The sequence below is a fragment of the Danio rerio genome, chromosome 14 (assembly GCF_049306965.1).
Source record: "Danio rerio strain Tuebingen ecotype United States chromosome 14, GRCz12tu, whole genome shotgun sequence".
NCBI classification, from domain to species: Eukaryota; Metazoa; Chordata; class Actinopteri; order Cypriniformes; family Danionidae; genus Danio; species Danio rerio.
In genome coordinates this window covers 37,405,982-37,423,270 of record NC_133189.1, presented here as the reverse complement: position 1 = coordinate 37,423,270, position 17,289 = coordinate 37,405,982, and the positions used below count along the sequence as shown (strand labels likewise).

Sequence of the window (17,289 nt, the reverse complement as noted above, 5' to 3'; positions counted from 1 at the left end):
GGAGCGCCTCCCTGCGTCGAAGTGAAGGAAAAACAAATAATAAACTTACTGTTTGCTTCGTTTTATGCCTCATGTTGGCTGCTTAAACTAAGTATTTTCATTGTGCTTATTTTTATAATCTTACATCCACAGTAAACCTCCCTCAATAATTGTTTTTGAAAATAATTTGTTTAAAAATGGTTTCATCCACACACCACACAAAATAGCCTACTACGACATATTAAAGTGCACCAATCACATTACAATCCCAAGTTCCTCAAACCAGAAACATTTACCTTCCGGTTCCCCAGGCAGTTATTAGAATCTCGTCTGTCTAGATGAAAGCAGGAGTGGAGAGAGTTGAACGGTTGCGTTGATTTGGACGAATGAAGAGCTCAAATGCGACGGAATTTCCTGCTGAACCTGAACCTTTTGTAAAATGTACAGTTGGCGGTGCTTCCTCGCCATCATATTTGTGCTCGTCTGGTACTTCTCAGAGTTTGGGCAGATATGGACACAAGCTTTCTTCTGTTTTGTATGCCTTTTCAATTTCCCTTTTAAAAAGCAAGACCGTGAACGAAGCACTCAGACGGATGATACGCTTGAGGAAACAATTCAGCAGGTAACCATCATTGATTGCTATTTATTAGTATATACTTTAATTAATACAATTTAAAATTACCAGAACTTCTATGTTAAGCTGCTTTGACACAAACTACATTGTAAAAGCGCTATAGAAATAAAGATGAGTTCAATATTAATGTATACTAACTATTACTATACTCTTAACGAATGTAAGTTGGGAACAGGAATATGAACACTTATGCTGTTATTAACTATTATTTGGAACATGTGCATGGAGTTGTTGACATGTTGTAAAATCTAATCTGACTGGTAACTATGTTATAATGAATAGTTGTTAGTTGCTGGTTGACCAGTTTCTAAAACCAGTTTGGTTTCGTTAGAATGGGATTACCAGTTGATTCTTGATAATCTCTCATCTAAACAACCATTGTTTCCATCTAAAAACAAAACAAATATTTTTACATGGTAATACGATACATGCAGTGCCCAGCATTATTGAGTACACCTCATTTTGAAAATGAATATTTTGATCAATTTCTCAGTGAATATAGGCAATGTATTTTGGTGCATTTTAACAAAACAGATTTATTAAACAGATATATTTTTTAAAATGATATTTTAGTCACCAAACATATTTAGAAATTTCAAGATAATACAATTAAATTCAAGCAATATATTGCAAAAATTACAACCCACAAAATTTCAACAAATTTTCTTTTCTTTTTTTTCTTTTTTTTTTTTTGCTTCTCTTGATTTTTCCTCTTTAAAATTTTTATGTAATATTGTTCTATAACATAATTTTGGATGTACTAGTTTTTGGACCGTTATCATAAGTTATTTTGTTAGATAAGCTCCTAATTTGGCTTCAGTACTGACTAATTTAATGTATATATACAAATATAATATTGGTTAGCTTCCTATTAAAAATATGAATTAATTACAAAACACATTGAAAGATTAATTTGGGAAGCATAATCACCACAGAAGACTAACAGCAGAGTTACTAAATTCCCTAGTTAACACCAGTTCTTGTTCTCACATATAAACAAAAGCCACCAGGCTGCTTTTAGTTCCTAAAATCTGTATGTAGTGTCTTCAAGAAACCCAGCAAAGCTTTTATTAACCTAATTTTGGTATTGATGACACGAATGTCACACATCCTCAGTAAAATTACTGGAAGTTATAATCCTTTACACCTTAATCATCCTGTTTCAGGTAAAGATAAGTCACAGATTGGCCAGCGATGAGACTGATGATGGAGCCAGACAAGCTGATCCTCAGACTACACAATGTCCAAATGTGCACCGGTCACTTCTCCAAGGTAAATAATCATTTTGTTGCTTACAAGCTTCACACCCGTTGAGCATGTCTAGAGATAAGAACCGAAAGAATTCTCATGACACTTTTTGTTTTGTATTTTTGTAGTAAACATGACAGTGCGCTGATTATCAGATCATATGATAACGTTTCATAGGTTTGTGTGGCTGATCTCAGGAAATGCCCTTTTCGTTTCTTTACCAAAGTTGGTAGATGTACATGGTATTACAAGCAGGGTTCCCACACATTGACTGACTTTACATTCAACCACTATTACAGTTCAAATACCCTTAAAATCCAATACTGTCTATCACATAAAAAACTCTCTAACTCTAGCACTAAATTCTCTGAGCACTAACAAGTTCCTTTGTATAACTAGCACTTCATGTGTGTATTAAATCTTTTTGCTGAATCGCTGAATGCCTTCTCAATTGTAAGTCGCTTTGGGCAAATGTAATGACCAACGTAAATTCACACATGTAATGTCAAGTGAGAACAAGTTTATATTATCTTTCCTTGTAAGTTATATTGTTTCAGTTTTCATGTGTCAAACACAAGGATGCAAAATAGCTTCATTTTTTTTCATTTAATTTAATTTTGGCCATATGACCGAGATCTGATATTCTACTGTTCGTATTCCTTGTTTTGCATAAAACTGAAGAACATTCAGTACATCCTATACTGCATTTTCAAACAATCCTATATTAACCTTTGTGTAGATTACATTTGAAAGAGCTTATTGGTTCATGTCCCCATACATGAATATGCTTTTAAGTTTTCTTGCCGTTTGAACTTGGCCATAACTTTCACGTGCTCATGAACCTCTGTTGCCTAAATACTTAATTTAATGAAACATGGAATTGCTTTTCTTGTTAAGATAAGTCATGGCCAAGTACAAATCATAGTAACTCTCATAGGAAACACTAAACATTACTCGTAAATGTGCATAACGGAAATAAAGCAAGCAATGCAGCAAAAAATAAATTCAATCATTTTCAAGGACCTGAATTCAATTCAATTCAATTCAGCTTTATTTGTATAGCGCTTTTACAATGTAGATTGTGTCAAAGCAGCTTCACATAAATGGTCATAGTAACTGAAACAGTGTAGTTCAGTTTTTTGTGTTTAAGTTCAGTTCAGTTTAGCTCAGTTCAGTGTAATTTGAAATCATTACTGAGAGTTCACTGTATCACTGTTTATTTATTTTCACAAAACATTTAGGGCCCTGATTTTATTTTTCTTCAGGTTAATTAACTTTTAAGGACCCTGAACCCTGTACAAGAGATTACTACAACTGTGTAATTATATTTATGCTTATTGTTTTTTGCAGTGTTTAAATATGCCTATCTTCACCTGATCCAGCCATGGTACAACGTCCCAGAACTTGTCGACAGTCAGCCCCTTCATAGGGCACTACAGAAGGAGTTCAATCTGGTTGTGGAGAAAGTCATTTGTAAGGCCAAAAACTTTGATCTGTCGTCTACCAGTGTGGGTTGTATTCGGATTCTTACTCAACATCTGCACAGTGCAAAGCTGTCAGACAGGTAAGCATATTTGTCTTTGTCGTCACGTACGCCCTATACATCGTGAGGAAATTATGACTTAGTCTGACGTGAGTGACATCATGTTATGGTATTTCTTTTTTTTTGTTTCGTGCATTCTGGAGACCACATGCAGAACTCTGGTCTTGTGATTCTTGAGCTCATGTTTTAAAACCTGTGCCAAAACTTGTGGACTTTCCATCGTAACTCATGACGGATCATCTGAGGCAGTTCCAGGAATATTGCTACTAAAATGAGTCAGTATGTTAATTGGACTTTTTTTCTTGTTGTTTACTTTAGGCCTCCAGCGTTCAGTTCAAGGTCTGAGGAAATGGCAGTCCTCAGGACTTTCTCTGAAGCTCTAGTGCGAAACCTTTTCCCTGAGTACCTTTGGGAACCAAAACTCTACCAGTGTCTCCTGACTGAGATTTTAGCAACAAAAGGTTTGTCCTACTGACCTTTGTTTGCACACTTAACATTTTCTATAGATCTTTTTAATGATCGGAACATTCCAAGCATTTATCAGGCATCATTCATTCCACAGAGTGGAACTGTATCTCTAACACAAACATTCTTTATCACTTATTGCTTCAAGCATTGTTTCAGCACACTTTTACTATTTAAGACTAGTACATCTACATTTTTTGTGCCTCAGTACAGGGATGCATCAATAAAAAAAACTGCATTTCATTAAAAAAATCTAAATTACATTTATTGGCTGTGTTATGAGTGTTTATGTGATATTTGTGTTGTGATGTCTGCAACATATTTATCTATATTTATATACATGCAAAATATATTAGATACAAGTAACTGTTTTGTGACTAAAAATAAAACTTTTGTGGCAAAATATAGGAGAAATGTTGAACATATACTTTACCGGTCAAAAGGGTGTCAGTAGGAGTTTTAAAGTAAGCTTATCCTGCTCACCAAAGCTGCATTTATTTAATTAAAAATACAGTGCAAATTGTAAAATTGTGAAACGTTTTTGCATTTTAAAATAACGGTTCAAAAGTAGTTTACAAATTAAATTGAATAATTTATTCCAGCAATTTCAAAGATGAACTTTCAGCTCTATTACTCCAGTCTTCAGTCACATGATCCTTCAGAAATCACTCTAATATTAACTATGGTTATTACTATTATTATCATTATTATTAATAGTATCATTAATACTAATAGTAATAAAAGCAATAATGACTGGAGTAATATTTGCATTTGAAACTACATATAATAAGTAATAATTAAATATTTCAAAATGTAATTTTTTTCCCCCCATTTTAATAAATGCCGCCTTGATGAACTGACCCCAAACTTTTGACCAGTAGTGTATATTTATGTAAAAATGAGCAAGATAAGTAATGGATAAGTTGTTATTTTTGTGCAGTACTAATTAGAATTCATATTTTTACTAATACAGTCATCTTTATTTATTTTTTTGGTTCCTCCTGGTGTTGCTCTCCAGCACTTGATGTGCTTGTGAAATGCCTTTGTAATCCAGACACCCTGAATCACATGATTGTTTTGCAAATGGACAGAGTAACTCCTAAAAGTTCAGTTGGAGACCTGCTCAACTCAGATAGAGAAGGCACGCCATCCTCCACTGGTAGTGAAGAAGCAGAAGTGTAAGTCATCTTAATACTTGAGGGAATTTCTCACTGCGGTTATCTCTGGGTGAAAGGATATAGTGTACAGTGTCAACATTTCACATAAATGACACAGACACAAAATAAGCAATGTCACCTTTAGAAGTAAACATATCCATACTGAGGAATAATCATGAATAACCCAAGATTTTAAAGAGTGAAAAGCCCTTTAGTATATTTCTCAATTTAATTTGGGTGCATTTTTTTGGGTTTTAACCTTGAGGATTGAAATTCTACAGATTGACAGACGACGCTGATGATGGTAGATCTGAAGACATGAAAGACAAGAAGAAGGGTGATGTATCTTTCATCTTGCTAATTTAATTTGGGACCAATAGAATAAGGTGCAATTTAATTATGTTTTTTCTCATGACTTGATTCTCTGTTTTATTAGCAGGTAACAAGTTCAAAGAACACTTCTCTAAAATGTTTGATAAAGTCAAGGCAAGGAAGGCCAAAAAGAAAAAACTTAAGAAGATGGAGCAAGAGCTTCTATGTTATAGGGCTAAATCTGCACGCAGATCTGCTGTCATTGAAGGTGATGGTGCAATCAGCAGAGATGGGTCTATGGGAAGCCTGCTGGACTCAGATTATGTAAGGAAAATTCCAGAAAATATAAACAGTGAATTGATTTATGAAGTTCTTGGTGCAGCCGAGTCTCCCTGTGCTTTCTTTTTAAGGACAGCGAAGCGGATGTTTACCTAACAACTGTCCAAGAGGATATGATGGAGTTTAAGCTTTCATACGAGATGTGGCGCGTGGGGAAGTGGGCAGTCCATGTTACAGATGTAAGGTGTACACGGAAAGCTAAACAATGTGCAGTTTAAGTTGATGTGTATTGTTTAAAGTAAATGAATTGTCATAGGTTAAGAAGGAGGATGAAGAGCTTTGTTTCACTGTTCACCTCGCAGAGAGCAGTAACCCTGAGAATCTCCACTGGGATGTGAAAAAGACCCAGTCAGATATACTCCATTTTCATAGCCTCTGGCAGGTGAGAGAGGAAATGGTGAGAAATTTGTGCATCCAAAACTATTTCGGAGCTGTACTGTAGGTATACTATTTTAATATTTGCAAATAATGTAGTTCCCTGCATTTAAAAACAATGTTATTATTTTTAGGATACTTCCACTTTACCTTCTGTATCTGCAATAGTTGAGAAAACAAAGAAGGAACTTGATGAGGCATATGCAGAGGAAGTTAAATCAGCATTGGAGCACTTTTTACAGGTAAGTCGGCAGACACACTTTTCAAACTTTAAGAGAGAGCTTCCTGTAGAAATACATGATTTCCGCTGGTTTCTTTGCAGGTGTTGGTCTCCGATGAACAGCTTGGTCACACTCAGCCTGTATTTCAGTTCTTGTGTCCGTTTGCACGGCTGCTGAATGATAAGGAACATGAAGGGGGTGTCTGGACTCTTCTGAATGGACTTGCAAGCTTCCTGACTCCTGGCCATGATGAAGAGGAGGTAAAGGCAGACTTAGTGAATAGCCTGAACTGAAACTAATAATGCGCTGCTAAAAATGTTTGGGGTTGGTTAAACTGCCATTTTATTTAGCAAGAAGTCATTAAACAAGAATGCCTGTTTTAGAATACTGCTACTTGATAACTTTGGAAAATAACCAAAATGACCATATTCAGGTTTTCCACACATGTCAGCATAGCTGTTGTTATCATCCGCATTAAAGGTGCAGTAGGTGGTTGTCTTCAGAAACATTTTTGTTGTACTGGTTGAAACACTCTACCCATTACAGAAGTAATGATTAAAGTAAATGATCCAAATGTATTTTTATGTATTTTTATATTCTGGATAGGGCATAAAACTGAAGAATGTTCATCCAATTAACATTTGTTGGGCCGATAATTTCCATAATAAAAGTGACAGCAGTAAAAACAAATGCTGAATCAAAAGTTTTTTTTAAGTCCTGAATCAATATTGAAGTTACAATGCGTGGAAACATAATCAACAGATAAAGTTATTTATATTCTGGCTCTGCATTGAACTGGACATTATGGATGAAATTTGTACAAATGTTCTACTAAATGAATAAAAAAACAAACACTGATATAAATATCTACTCATGTACAGAAGGTTGAACAAGGTGGCAGAGAATTAGCTAAAACTTGTTTAGGGAAAACAAACATTGTTTACTTCACAAGTCAGTTTAACAGTGAAGGGATTGAATATGATGGAAGATTGAGAGGGGTCTGGATGCAGACCTGTTGCAGTGCAATCTGAGCTACATCCAATGCTTTTTAATGCGCTCACCTAACCCCACCCCTAACCCTACCCGTCACAGTGACATCACTCACTCCATTGAGTGCATTGTGTCTGACATTGCATCGCTGAGTGATGCAATCTCAGCTTGCATCATAAAGGCTGCATCCAGATACTATTGGGAAGATTTGCAAAGAAGGTTCATGCTAACTTGTAAAAGTTTTTTGTAGTAGTTTTAAAATGCAAAAATACAGTATTTTATTTTGATTCATGTTTTGGCTGCTGTATTTTGTAGTTTATTTTGATGCACCTAAAATTGAGGTATTTGTTATTTTATTTTAAAATACATTTCAATGTATTTTGTCTATCCCTGTTTGGGTCAATATACTGTACATGCAGTCTGAAAAATGAAAAATATGGACAAACCTAACAGTGGGGTTTTTTTACAACAACCCAACATTTAAAGACTTAATATCTTGTTCAAATACATTGTGTGTTTATATATTACTAAAGCAAATATATTGTAAATATATACCATATTCATTTAGCTAGAAGTGCCTTTTAGTGCCAGAAGCATGTAAATGCTTGAGAATGCTGCCATCATGTGGTGATGTACTTCATTTGTACTATGTTCTTTCCCAGACCCATAACTCCAAAGGAGAGGATAAGGCTGATGAAGCAGGAGCATCAGGATTTCACACTGGACCGTCAGCACAGCCAGCCTGCATCGACACAGTTGAGGAGCCAAAGGGCAGCATTACAGAAGGGCCACTGGCTACAAAGTTTTCTATCCCTTATGAAGAGACTGACCCCTTCAGAAGTAGAGAACAAGATATGGACTACAACGATGATGATCAAGATGTGGTTTCTGATGGACAGGACAGTCTTACAGAAAGCTTGGATAGCTTTGTTAATAGGTCAAAATTAGTTATTCCTACAGCATATTCCAATGACATCTCAAGCTCAGTCACAGGTTCTACTGAATCCCTGCAGATTGACTCAGCCGATGGCCTTAGAAGTGCTCAGTCTGGGGGTAAAACGCACAAAAAGGAGAAGTTATCTAGCAAAAAGTCAAATGGACCTCAAAAGCTTAAAGTGAAAGAGAAAACTGCACAGCTCAAGGAAGAGACGACAAATCAGCCTCAACCTCAGAAAAGGGAATCCCATGGCAATTGGGAGCAGGTTGAAGCCACTAAAGCTGTATTTGATTTAGTCAAGGAAATAACTGGTATGATTTTCTTCCTTTGTCCTTTTTGGCCTTTAGGGTTGACTAGAAATGAAACTGAAAGACTTTCTTTACTCTTTTTTTTAGGTAATTCAGTCCTCATTAACATTGTTGATGCCATTCTAAAACCAGTCCAGCCTTTGGTGAAGAAGTAAGCCATTTTATATCTATCCAAAACACATCTACTCAATAAGTTGTTTGGATCTACAGCTAAAGATAAGCATTCTTTCAATGCAGGAAAATTAACAGCTTTTTAAAAAGGATGCATCCCACTGAAGCTCAGATTGCATCCTACATCGACAGTTTCCGGGAGACGATGTGGCCAGAGGGAAATGTGCCTTCTCCCCAGCCACCGAGGGAAAGCGAGGAGAAAAACGAGACAAAGGAAAAGGCTTTGCAGCTTATAAATTCAAAATGTAAGTACACATTTTTCCATGCCTTTCATACTCTGCTTCTTCATTCTTCTAATTGTTGTGGTGGTTTTAGACTCAAACTCTCTGATCCTCAAGAAGACCGATGTGGAAACTGTGTTTAAGATCTTTCAGGACACGGAGGAAAACAAGAAGCTGGTCTATGTAAGAATTTTAACTATGTGGATTATTATTACTTTTTTTAGTTATAAATAAAATGCCATGAATATCCAATAAAATTATACCAATATTTACATTTTATGTTCATTGTGTGTCCACAGATGCTGCTTTCATACATTTTAAGGGAGTTCCTACCGGGAGAGCCTGCATTCAGTGCAAAACCTAATCTAACTAGATCGAAATCTAAGGATTTTGTTTTATAATATGTGTTTTTGAGTATATATTTTAACAATGCCAATTGTTTTTAAAATGTGCATTATTTAATATTTTATATGAAGTTTTATATATAATGTATTCTGACATACCTCAGAGAGATCAGCCTTTCAATTTACTGAGCAGCATGAACATTTATATTTTGTATTTTGCAATTATGCAGCCTTTTTTAAACAAATGTACTGTGATTATGTTCAGCAATGTCACTATCTTGGGTGTATATCTTAAACATCTTTTTTAATAATGATCACTAGATATTTAAGTTCACTTTTTGTTTTGTACATTAAATTTGAACACTGTGAAAAAACTGTTTATTCTATACATTTTTAAAATGACACAGGTTGACTCAGGACAAAACAGATAATAGGAATATTTTACTTACCATGATTTTAAAAGACTGCAGAATCAATACAGGGTCTGTGAGGAATGTATTAGAATAATAGCATTACCAATAAATATATTTTACTACTAAATGCGAGACCCTTTATTTTACTTTTTGCCTTTAAAATGCAATATAAGCAGCTCTAGTATTTGTTCTTTGATAGTTTCAATATTGTTTGCTCCGGTACTTACCATTTCTGTCAAACCTATGACGTTACTATGCTAGTTCGCTACAACGAGAGGGTTTGTGTTAAACCGCTTTAAGCTTATTTATGCGTAATGTTCAAACAAAGTTTTTGAAAAAACGATGCTTAATTTCTGTCACAAGTTTAATGAAATTTAAAGCAAGAATATGTTTACATGTGTGAAAAAGAAAGCTCAATTTTGTTTCATGAAACGTACACCTCCATGTGTACACCCCCATGTTATGTTGGTATGATCCAGTCCCCGAGAGACGGGCTTGGAGAAAACAGGCAGGAGGATCCAAGAGAGCGAACGGCTAACAACGATATTTAACAGAATCCACGTCTCCTGAACCCAAATAACTAAACTTTATTCAAAGAAACAACGTCGAAACCTTATGTTTACGTCTCGGTTCTCCAAGTAAGCCATGTCAACCCCAGCAAGACGGCGTTTGATGAGGGATTTTAAACGGTAAGAGAAAATGCTAAAGGGCCTCGGTTGCTTTATGAACACCGGCTGCTCTTTGCCTTTAACATGGCGACTTTTTCCCCTCACGGAAGATATTTAGAACTATAAGTATATCTTTACTGTTTATATCTGGATGTCATATTTAACCTCGTCGTTATATAGGTGTAATGTATATCATATAAATGTACTCTAATTATTTTTTTTCTTTCTTTTTAACGTTAGTCTCCAAGAGGATCCTCCAGCCGGAGTTAGCGGAGCTCCATCAGAAAACAACATCATGGTCTGGAACGCTGTCATTTTTGGGTTGGTGTCATTTCCTTTCTATTTGACAACTGTAAAAATTAAACCCACCACATTGATATATTTGTTTATCTCAGCCTATTGGAGGTCTGTTAGCTGACGTCCAGCTTGTTAGCGGTAATATAAGCGGTTTTAAATAGGCCAGATGGCCAGTGTTCCTCCATAAGAGGTGCTGGTTATTTGATCTTGAAGTGACGCTGTCCTGAATAAAGCTGTGTTGTGTAGTGTTGTGCTGAAGGAAATGGTTATAATGTCATTTCCGTAGACTATTGTGCCTTGTTATTTTTGGATTACTGTAATGCGCAGCTCTCTTGCACGTCGGCCGGTGATTTTGGCTTTGTTTCTTGCTGTCATGCCAAGTGTTGTGTGTAACCTGACATGTTGACCCATTTTTCTACCTACAGGCCTGAAGGAACACCTTTTGAAGATGGTAAGTCAACAAAACAAAGATTTTTATCAGTGTTAATGTGAAAGTTTGGGGTTGGTAAGATTTTTGGAATATTCTTGAGTAGTCAAATATGTTGCTCACAGTGCAGCATTTATTTGAGCAAAAATACAAAATACATACCCGTGTATGTTCGCAAATCTAATTAAGTGTTTTCTGAAAGGCTTTGCTTTATTTATTTAAAAAAGCATACATTTTTTGCCATGTTTCATTATTTCTTTGTCTGAACATGTCATTTGTTATGAAGTTATTATTCTTTTTTAAAGAGCCATTAAACACCGTTTCAGCAGGGTGTTTTCACACCTCTAGTTTGGAAAAAGTCAGGAAAGTGGGTGTGTCTTGCTGTGTTTAGGTGGGAGTGTCGGGGGAGGGAAAAGAGCAAAGGATTTTAATAAAAATGTGAGTTTCCATTTCGGCACGAGCTGATTTTCACGGAGGAAAAACAAACACACAGGTGCAGGGGAGAAAGACAGTAACTGTGTTTAATGACAGTGAAATGTTTGATACCGCATGTCGTATAAGAGAAAAAAACCTCTGCATTTCTCTGTAATTCAGATGCACTCGGTAGGTCAGAAATGTGTGTGTAGACTTTCCTGTTACAAAATGTGGCGAAAATTCAACACGAGGGTCGGTAATAATTAGCTTGCAGTGTTTACATGTTTTCACTCGAAGAGAGCAGCATTTACAGCAGATCTTCTAGGCCATAATATTGTTGTGACATTAACGTTCTGTAAACTAAGTAACTTAGAAATCATTTTAACTAAGGTTTGTCTTTAAACACTGAAAAAGTACTGCTGACAATACGAACTATAACTTGGCCATCTGAATGAACAAAGAAAGGGCACTGATCGCACACACTTACCAAATATGTAGAGACAGGACAATCAACACATACTTGAGCTGCTTCTTTTTTAAAAGGAGACAAGCAGCAAATCTGGATTTCACAATTTCCAGATGCGAAAAGCTCTTGAGTAAAAAGAATGTTTCGTACAAACATATTTCTGCCGCATGTTGTATGCACTATAATCCACACATGAGTCCAGTTGCGTACTCCTAGCTGGAAAATGAAAACAAAACCTTCTTTGCAGCACATTATAAAAGCAACACTGACGACCCATATCTCTAAACAATTCTTCTTTTCCCATTTGTTTTAGCAACACAACGTGTCGTCTCTCTGCCGTCTCAACACTGTTTCACATAAAAACAGTCTTCAAAGCTATCATGCATATTGATGAATTCGCTAGCATACACAATAGAGCGCTCTGATGGTGCGAACCAAGTCTTACTCATGAATGAATGCAGCACACTCAGAGACGTAATAAGGCACTCCCAGGTATAGACGTCCAGTCTACATGCTGATATACACGCTAAGATCTCATGGCCATGACGCAGCTTCAAAAATTTGTTTCAAACAGGAAGTACGAATTTGCTCGAAATAATGCAAAAACAAGCAATTTTCACTTTTTAGTGAAAAATGTCTCCTAATAGAGTTTTTAGCAGTGTGGGAAACATAAACGACTGTCAACAGCTCAAAACATTGTTTTGCTGTTTCGTGACCCTTTAATTTTTAACCAGAACGCACAGTATTGTTTTTAGAGCACATCCGGAAAACAGTTATTTCAACAGTTATTTTATTATGCAAAACATTCCAGAGTTGTGTCAGTGAGTGTTTATTTCCAAGTATTGAATGCACAATTACTTTAAAAACTGTGTATTTTAAAGTGAGGTCAAAAATACACAAAACATGATCCCTCTAGTGAGGATTTAGAACATGAAAATAATATTTGTAAGTTTTTTTAATGCAGTTCATTCAGTCTTACTGACCCCATTGCTTTAAACATTAATATACCCATAGAGGTAAAGTTGGTTTTATATTCGCACTTGCGTTCATTTAGCGGCCTCTATATTGTTTACCATGGTACTTTGAATATTCGATCAGATTTAGCATGCAATTATGACTTGTAAACAGCATTAACACTATCTAATTGACTGTGAACATGTCAATTTGTTAATAACTAATTTGTTGTAGTTTGATTGTCATTTGCTGCTAATATGATTTCCCTATTTAGAATTTGCAAAGAAAACTTTCCTGGAATTATATTATTAAGAAGAATGTCTGAATATCCAAATATAAAACCAACTTTACCTCTATAATATACCCCAATGCAAATTACACTGGATTTGAATGTGTGGCAAATTCTCTTGACTTTTACTGTTTGTAATTGTGTATAGAGGTATATGTGCCATGCTTTTTTTGTCAACAAGTGACAGATGGTTTTATCTCATGTTCTTTTCCTGTTTGTGATAGGAACTTTCAAACTCACAATAGAATTTACAGAAGAATATCCTAACAAACCTCCTACAGTTCGGTTTGTCTCCAAAATGTTTCATCCTAATGGTAAGTTTACAATCAAAGTGATTTTTATATTTGTAAAATACTTGCACTTTAGACATTTAAATCTCTGGAGCTCCTCTATTTTTGATCGTAAAGTTTTTTACATTGAAGGACATGATTTAAGATGGTTAAAAGTCAAACTTACACTTTCTTTAGATCTGGAAACTTAATCTAGTAAGATCTTATTTAGGTTTTGGCCTTAATTTTAATGCAGTTTCAGAGTAAAATATTCAGGGAAATACATATTTTGTGTGTGTTTCAAATGGTACCTTTTTTATTTGTAATATATCCATAATTTGTCAAGTGTCTTTAAGACTATATGCATGTATGTGAATGCAACGTAAAATCAAAAGAATTTGATAAGAGTCCTACACTTAAAACAGGTAATTAATAAATACTAACTAAATATAATTTTGTACTATGAATTCCCCTAAAATGCAAACAATTAAATGAAAAATGTTCATCAATATAAAATAAAGAACAATAAATTTACTGGGATTTAAAAAAAATCATATTTGTTCGCCAATTAAGGGGCCGATCACGCCAAACGCACTTTATGCCTTGTGAGGTGCCTTTTTTGAATGGTTTACTAACGTCTGCAATTCTTTTGTGTGCTGCTTATGCGCCCTGCACATATTCGTATTTTTGCCCTTGTGCGCTGTGCGCATGCGGTTGAAAAAAAGTCAACTCTGAGCAGAAAAAGCACGTTACGTCAGTCGTGTCTGTTTCATTCTCCAAATAAATGAAAGCAGAGGCGGGGTTTTTATTGAGGTGCCTGCAGTGTTTATGTTGTCAAGACAAGAAGGAAGACTTTTGAAGATGGAAGGGGAGACTTGTGGTTGCTGTTCTGAGTTATATGGAGCTGTATCACTTTACAAATCTTGAATATCACAATACTGTTAGATATAAAAGTTATATTAATATCAACAGCAACACTCTCGCAAAATACCAATCTTATTCAGTCGTTGCCTTGCGACAAAAAACGCACCGCGCTCCTTTTTTTCTTGTCAACAAAAAGGCAGTGCAGTGCGCCTCGAGTTTTTGGAATATTGTGTTATTCAGGCAAAAACACAAGGCGCAGCAGCCAGTAAAAACGCGAGGCACGCATAACCATAATTTTTTTCATTTGTTCTCCCTACTTTACTATTGTTGGCTGTTTTTGCCCTATTGACTTCCATTATAACCACATTTCTTTGATTACACAACCACGATATCATATAATCCTGCATTTTTGATTGTTGGTGGTTTTCCCTGTTGGAAAGAGGTTGAATTTGTCATTTTTACTGTTGATCATCAGTTGGCATCATTAACCCATTAGATACTTCTGTGCAAAAAAAAGCTTCGTTTCTGGATTTTATATGGAGTACAGCACATTAAAGTGTGTGTCTGTAAGTGCGAAAGTGACCCTTACGCACCTACCTTGATGTGTCTGAGAAAATCAAAAACTGTGTATTTATGCACCCTCAAATGTGGTTATAATGGAATTCAATGGAGCAAAAACGGCAACCAACAGTAAATTAGGGAGAAAAAATGAAAATCTAACAATTCATCAAAGCCAGTGTTATTCCTAATCATTCACATGTATAAACATTTAGTAGTTTTGATCAGGACTGAGGTGGATTTTTAAGATTTATGCCAAAAAAATTAAATATATATATATTTTATATATATACAGCAGTTCAATTCAGTGGATGTTTTTTTTTATCTCAAACATATTGCAAGGGTAGTACATTTGAACAGTGCAAAAGTAGTATTGGTTGCTAGTAAAAAAGCAACTAGGAAATGGCTGGATGAGAATCTACCTACCAAGAAAGTGATTGTTAAACGATATATTTGATATGGAAAAAATGAATCTTTCTCTTAAACACAAAATGGATAAATTCAATCATAATTGGTCGAATTATATTTTCTGCTGCTGGTCTTGCTCTTTATACTCCTACATTTATTTCTGAAGAAGAGGGGTAAACGCTGTAAGTGACATCTCTGGTGACCTGTTTCTTCTGTTCTTTGTTTTATTTGACTTGAATTGATTTTTTTTTTGTTAAAATTTAAAAAAAAGTGGAAAAATCATGAGAACCATTAAAGACTATTAAATTTAATTGAAATTTGTAGCTTGTAAATAACAAGGAAACACCTTATTTGAATTTAAATGTATTATCTGCCTATTCCTAAATGTGTAGGGTGATCACAATCTTATTTTAATAATTATAACTGTTTTAAATGCACAAACGGTGTGTGTATAAAGACTTCAAATGTAATCGTCTTCCTTTTATTCCTTTAGTCTATGCAGATGGTAGTATATGTTTGGACATTCTTCAAAATCGCTGGAGTCCAACATATGACGTTTCCTCAATATTAACCTCAATACAGGTATACACTCAATACAGGAATACGTTTTGATGATACCATACAAGAAACAAGGCCATTATTCAGCTTGTTAACATGCTTTTCACTTGTCACAGTCTTTACTGGATGAGCCGAACCCAAACAGCCCTGCCAACAGCCAGGCAGCTCAGCTGTATCAGGAAAACAAGAGGGAGTATGAGAAACGTGTGTCGGCCATTGTGGAACAGAGCTGGCGTGACTGTTGACCCACCTTACAGTTCACATATGAACAATAGTCCGCCTCAGCCAACGAGAGGAAAACCACCTTGCAAAGAATAAAATAAAACACATCATGTTTTGAATCATTCTCCACTTATTGGTAGAATTGTCTGTTCTGTAGCTGTTGCAAGATTAGAGTGCTGTTGTGTTGTGGTCTCCCTCTTCATGCAGAACCTTATCCTGGAAGAGGATAAACCCTAATTTAACAAAACATTGTGGCCGGGGTTACTTGCTTTTATTTGGCCTGCCCTCGTTTCTTATTACTTTGGTTTTATAAATTGCTCCTACACTGATTTTGTTTTGGATATATTCACATCGTATATTCACGAATATATTCACATATTCGTTGGCTGCTCGCTGCTGTTTTCAGTATGAATTTAAGTTTGAAGACTGGTTTTGTTGCATCTCTGCAGCTGTCACAATGAATCGAACATTTAAGCTGGTTGATGTATTGTCTTGAACGGAAAGCTTGGAAATTAAAAGCTCTACACTTGGAAGACCTGATCTTTTAAAACCGATTTGAGAATTGTATTGCGTCAAATGTTGGGAATGGTCCTTTTTTTTATGAAGTGCAAGTGGTTCGTTCTTTTAACGCAGCAGTCTGTAGTGTCGTTTAAGGTGTTGCCTATTGACACTGTGTGCTGGGTTGTTAGCAGTAATTGACAAAGTACACAGTGATCTGTGTGTTCCACAAAAGCCAGTGCAGAACGTTACAAATTGGCACGATTGAGTGTTTTTTTCTTTCTTTCTGTATTCACTATTTTGTGTCTGTTGCACCCAAGTTGCATGGTTTTCTCGCTCGTTTTCTTAAGTTCCATTAAAGTGCCGTTTGATTTCTGACTTTGAATCGCTCCTCCAACCGTTTTTGATGTGATGCTGTCATGCAGAGTCCATTTTAGCTAATTCAAATTTTCATTTTTCCAATTTAACAAGAGTGTCGGACTTGCACTAGTATCCCATGTAAGAAACTGTACATTTTCTCACTTCTTGTAAATAAACAGAAAAATAACTTCTGTAGTGTGTTTTTTTTTTCCCCCTTCGCTGTAGAACGGGATGCCAAACTGAGTCCTGGAGAGCTGGTGTCCTGCAAATTTTAGCTCCAACTTGCCTCAACTCCTTCACAGGTATTTCTAGAAAGCCTAGTAAGAGCTTGTTTAGCAAGTACAGGTGTGGAACTGATTGAGTTTCAACTGATTGGGGTT

The 17,289-nt window shown here is 35.6% G+C and overlaps 2 protein-coding genes across 8 annotated transcripts; both read left to right on the top strand.

Moving 5' to 3' along the window:
• The first annotated feature begins 288 nt into the window (after positions 1-288).
• On the top strand, positions 289-9,784 carry si:rp71-46j2.7. 6 transcript variants are annotated; one of them, XM_068213367.2, is made up of 16 exons: positions 289-601; positions 1,780-1,885; positions 3,212-3,425; positions 3,723-3,865; positions 4,888-5,047; positions 5,308-5,363; positions 5,466-5,662; positions 5,749-5,856; positions 5,934-6,059; positions 6,187-6,294; positions 6,375-6,533; positions 7,926-8,511; positions 8,596-8,659; positions 8,746-8,924; positions 8,995-9,083; positions 9,200-9,784. In XM_068213367.2, the coding sequence occupies exons 1-16, from the start codon at positions 419-421 to the stop codon at positions 9,299-9,301; spliced, it is 2,580 nt and encodes an 859-aa protein (XP_068069468.1). In that variant the 5' UTR covers positions 289-418; the 3' UTR covers positions 9,302-9,784. The 6 variants fall into 6 exon arrangements, with proteins under 6 accessions (XP_068069468.1, XP_003199962.2, XP_009289457.1 ...); XM_003199914.7 differs by having other exon boundaries at positions 5,934-6,074; XM_009291182.5 differs by having other exon boundaries at positions 5,463-5,662.
• Positions 9,785-10,134: 350 nt separating this feature from the next.
• Positions 10,135-17,100, top strand: ube2a (ubiquitin-conjugating enzyme E2A (RAD6 homolog)). Of its 2 annotated transcripts, NM_201273.1 has the most exon segments (7): positions 10,179-10,346; positions 10,566-10,646; positions 11,048-11,073; positions 13,397-13,486; positions 15,765-15,853; positions 15,946-16,403; positions 16,433-17,100. In NM_201273.1, coding segments are annotated over 6 exon segments (459 nt in total). In that variant the 5' UTR covers positions 10,179-10,302; the 3' UTR covers positions 16,075-16,403; positions 16,433-17,100.
• Positions 17,101-17,289: the final 189 nt, after the last annotated feature.

What these genes read in the sequence shown, in the direction of transcription:
- si:rp71-46j2.7 (XM_009291181.5), top strand. Translation starts at nt 419, where the DNA reads ATGTACAGTTGGCGGTGCTTCCTCGCCATCATATTTGTGCTCGTCTGG. An exon ending in GCACCGGTCACTTCTCCAAG is followed by an intron (nt 1,886 to 3,211) that starts GTAAATAATCAT and finishes TGTTTTTTGCAG; the next exon opens with TGTTTAAATATGCCTATCTT. An exon ending in GGGCAGTCCATGTTACAGAT is followed by an intron (nt 5,857 to 5,933) that starts GTAAGGTGTACA and finishes GAATTGTCATAG; the next exon opens with GTTAAGAAGGAGGATGAAGA.
- ube2a (XM_009291145.4), top strand. Translation starts at nt 10,303, where the DNA reads ATGTCAACCCCAGCAAGACGGCGTTTGATGAGGGATTTTAAACG. An exon ending in TTGATGAGGGATTTTAAACG is followed by an intron (nt 10,347 to 10,565) that starts GTAAGAGAAAAT and finishes TTTTAACGTTAG; the next exon opens with TCTCCAAGAGGATCCTCCAG. An exon ending in CAAAATGTTTCATCCTAATG is followed by an intron (nt 13,487 to 15,764) that starts GTAAGTTTACAA and finishes TTATTCCTTTAG; the next exon opens with TCTATGCAGATGGTAGTATA.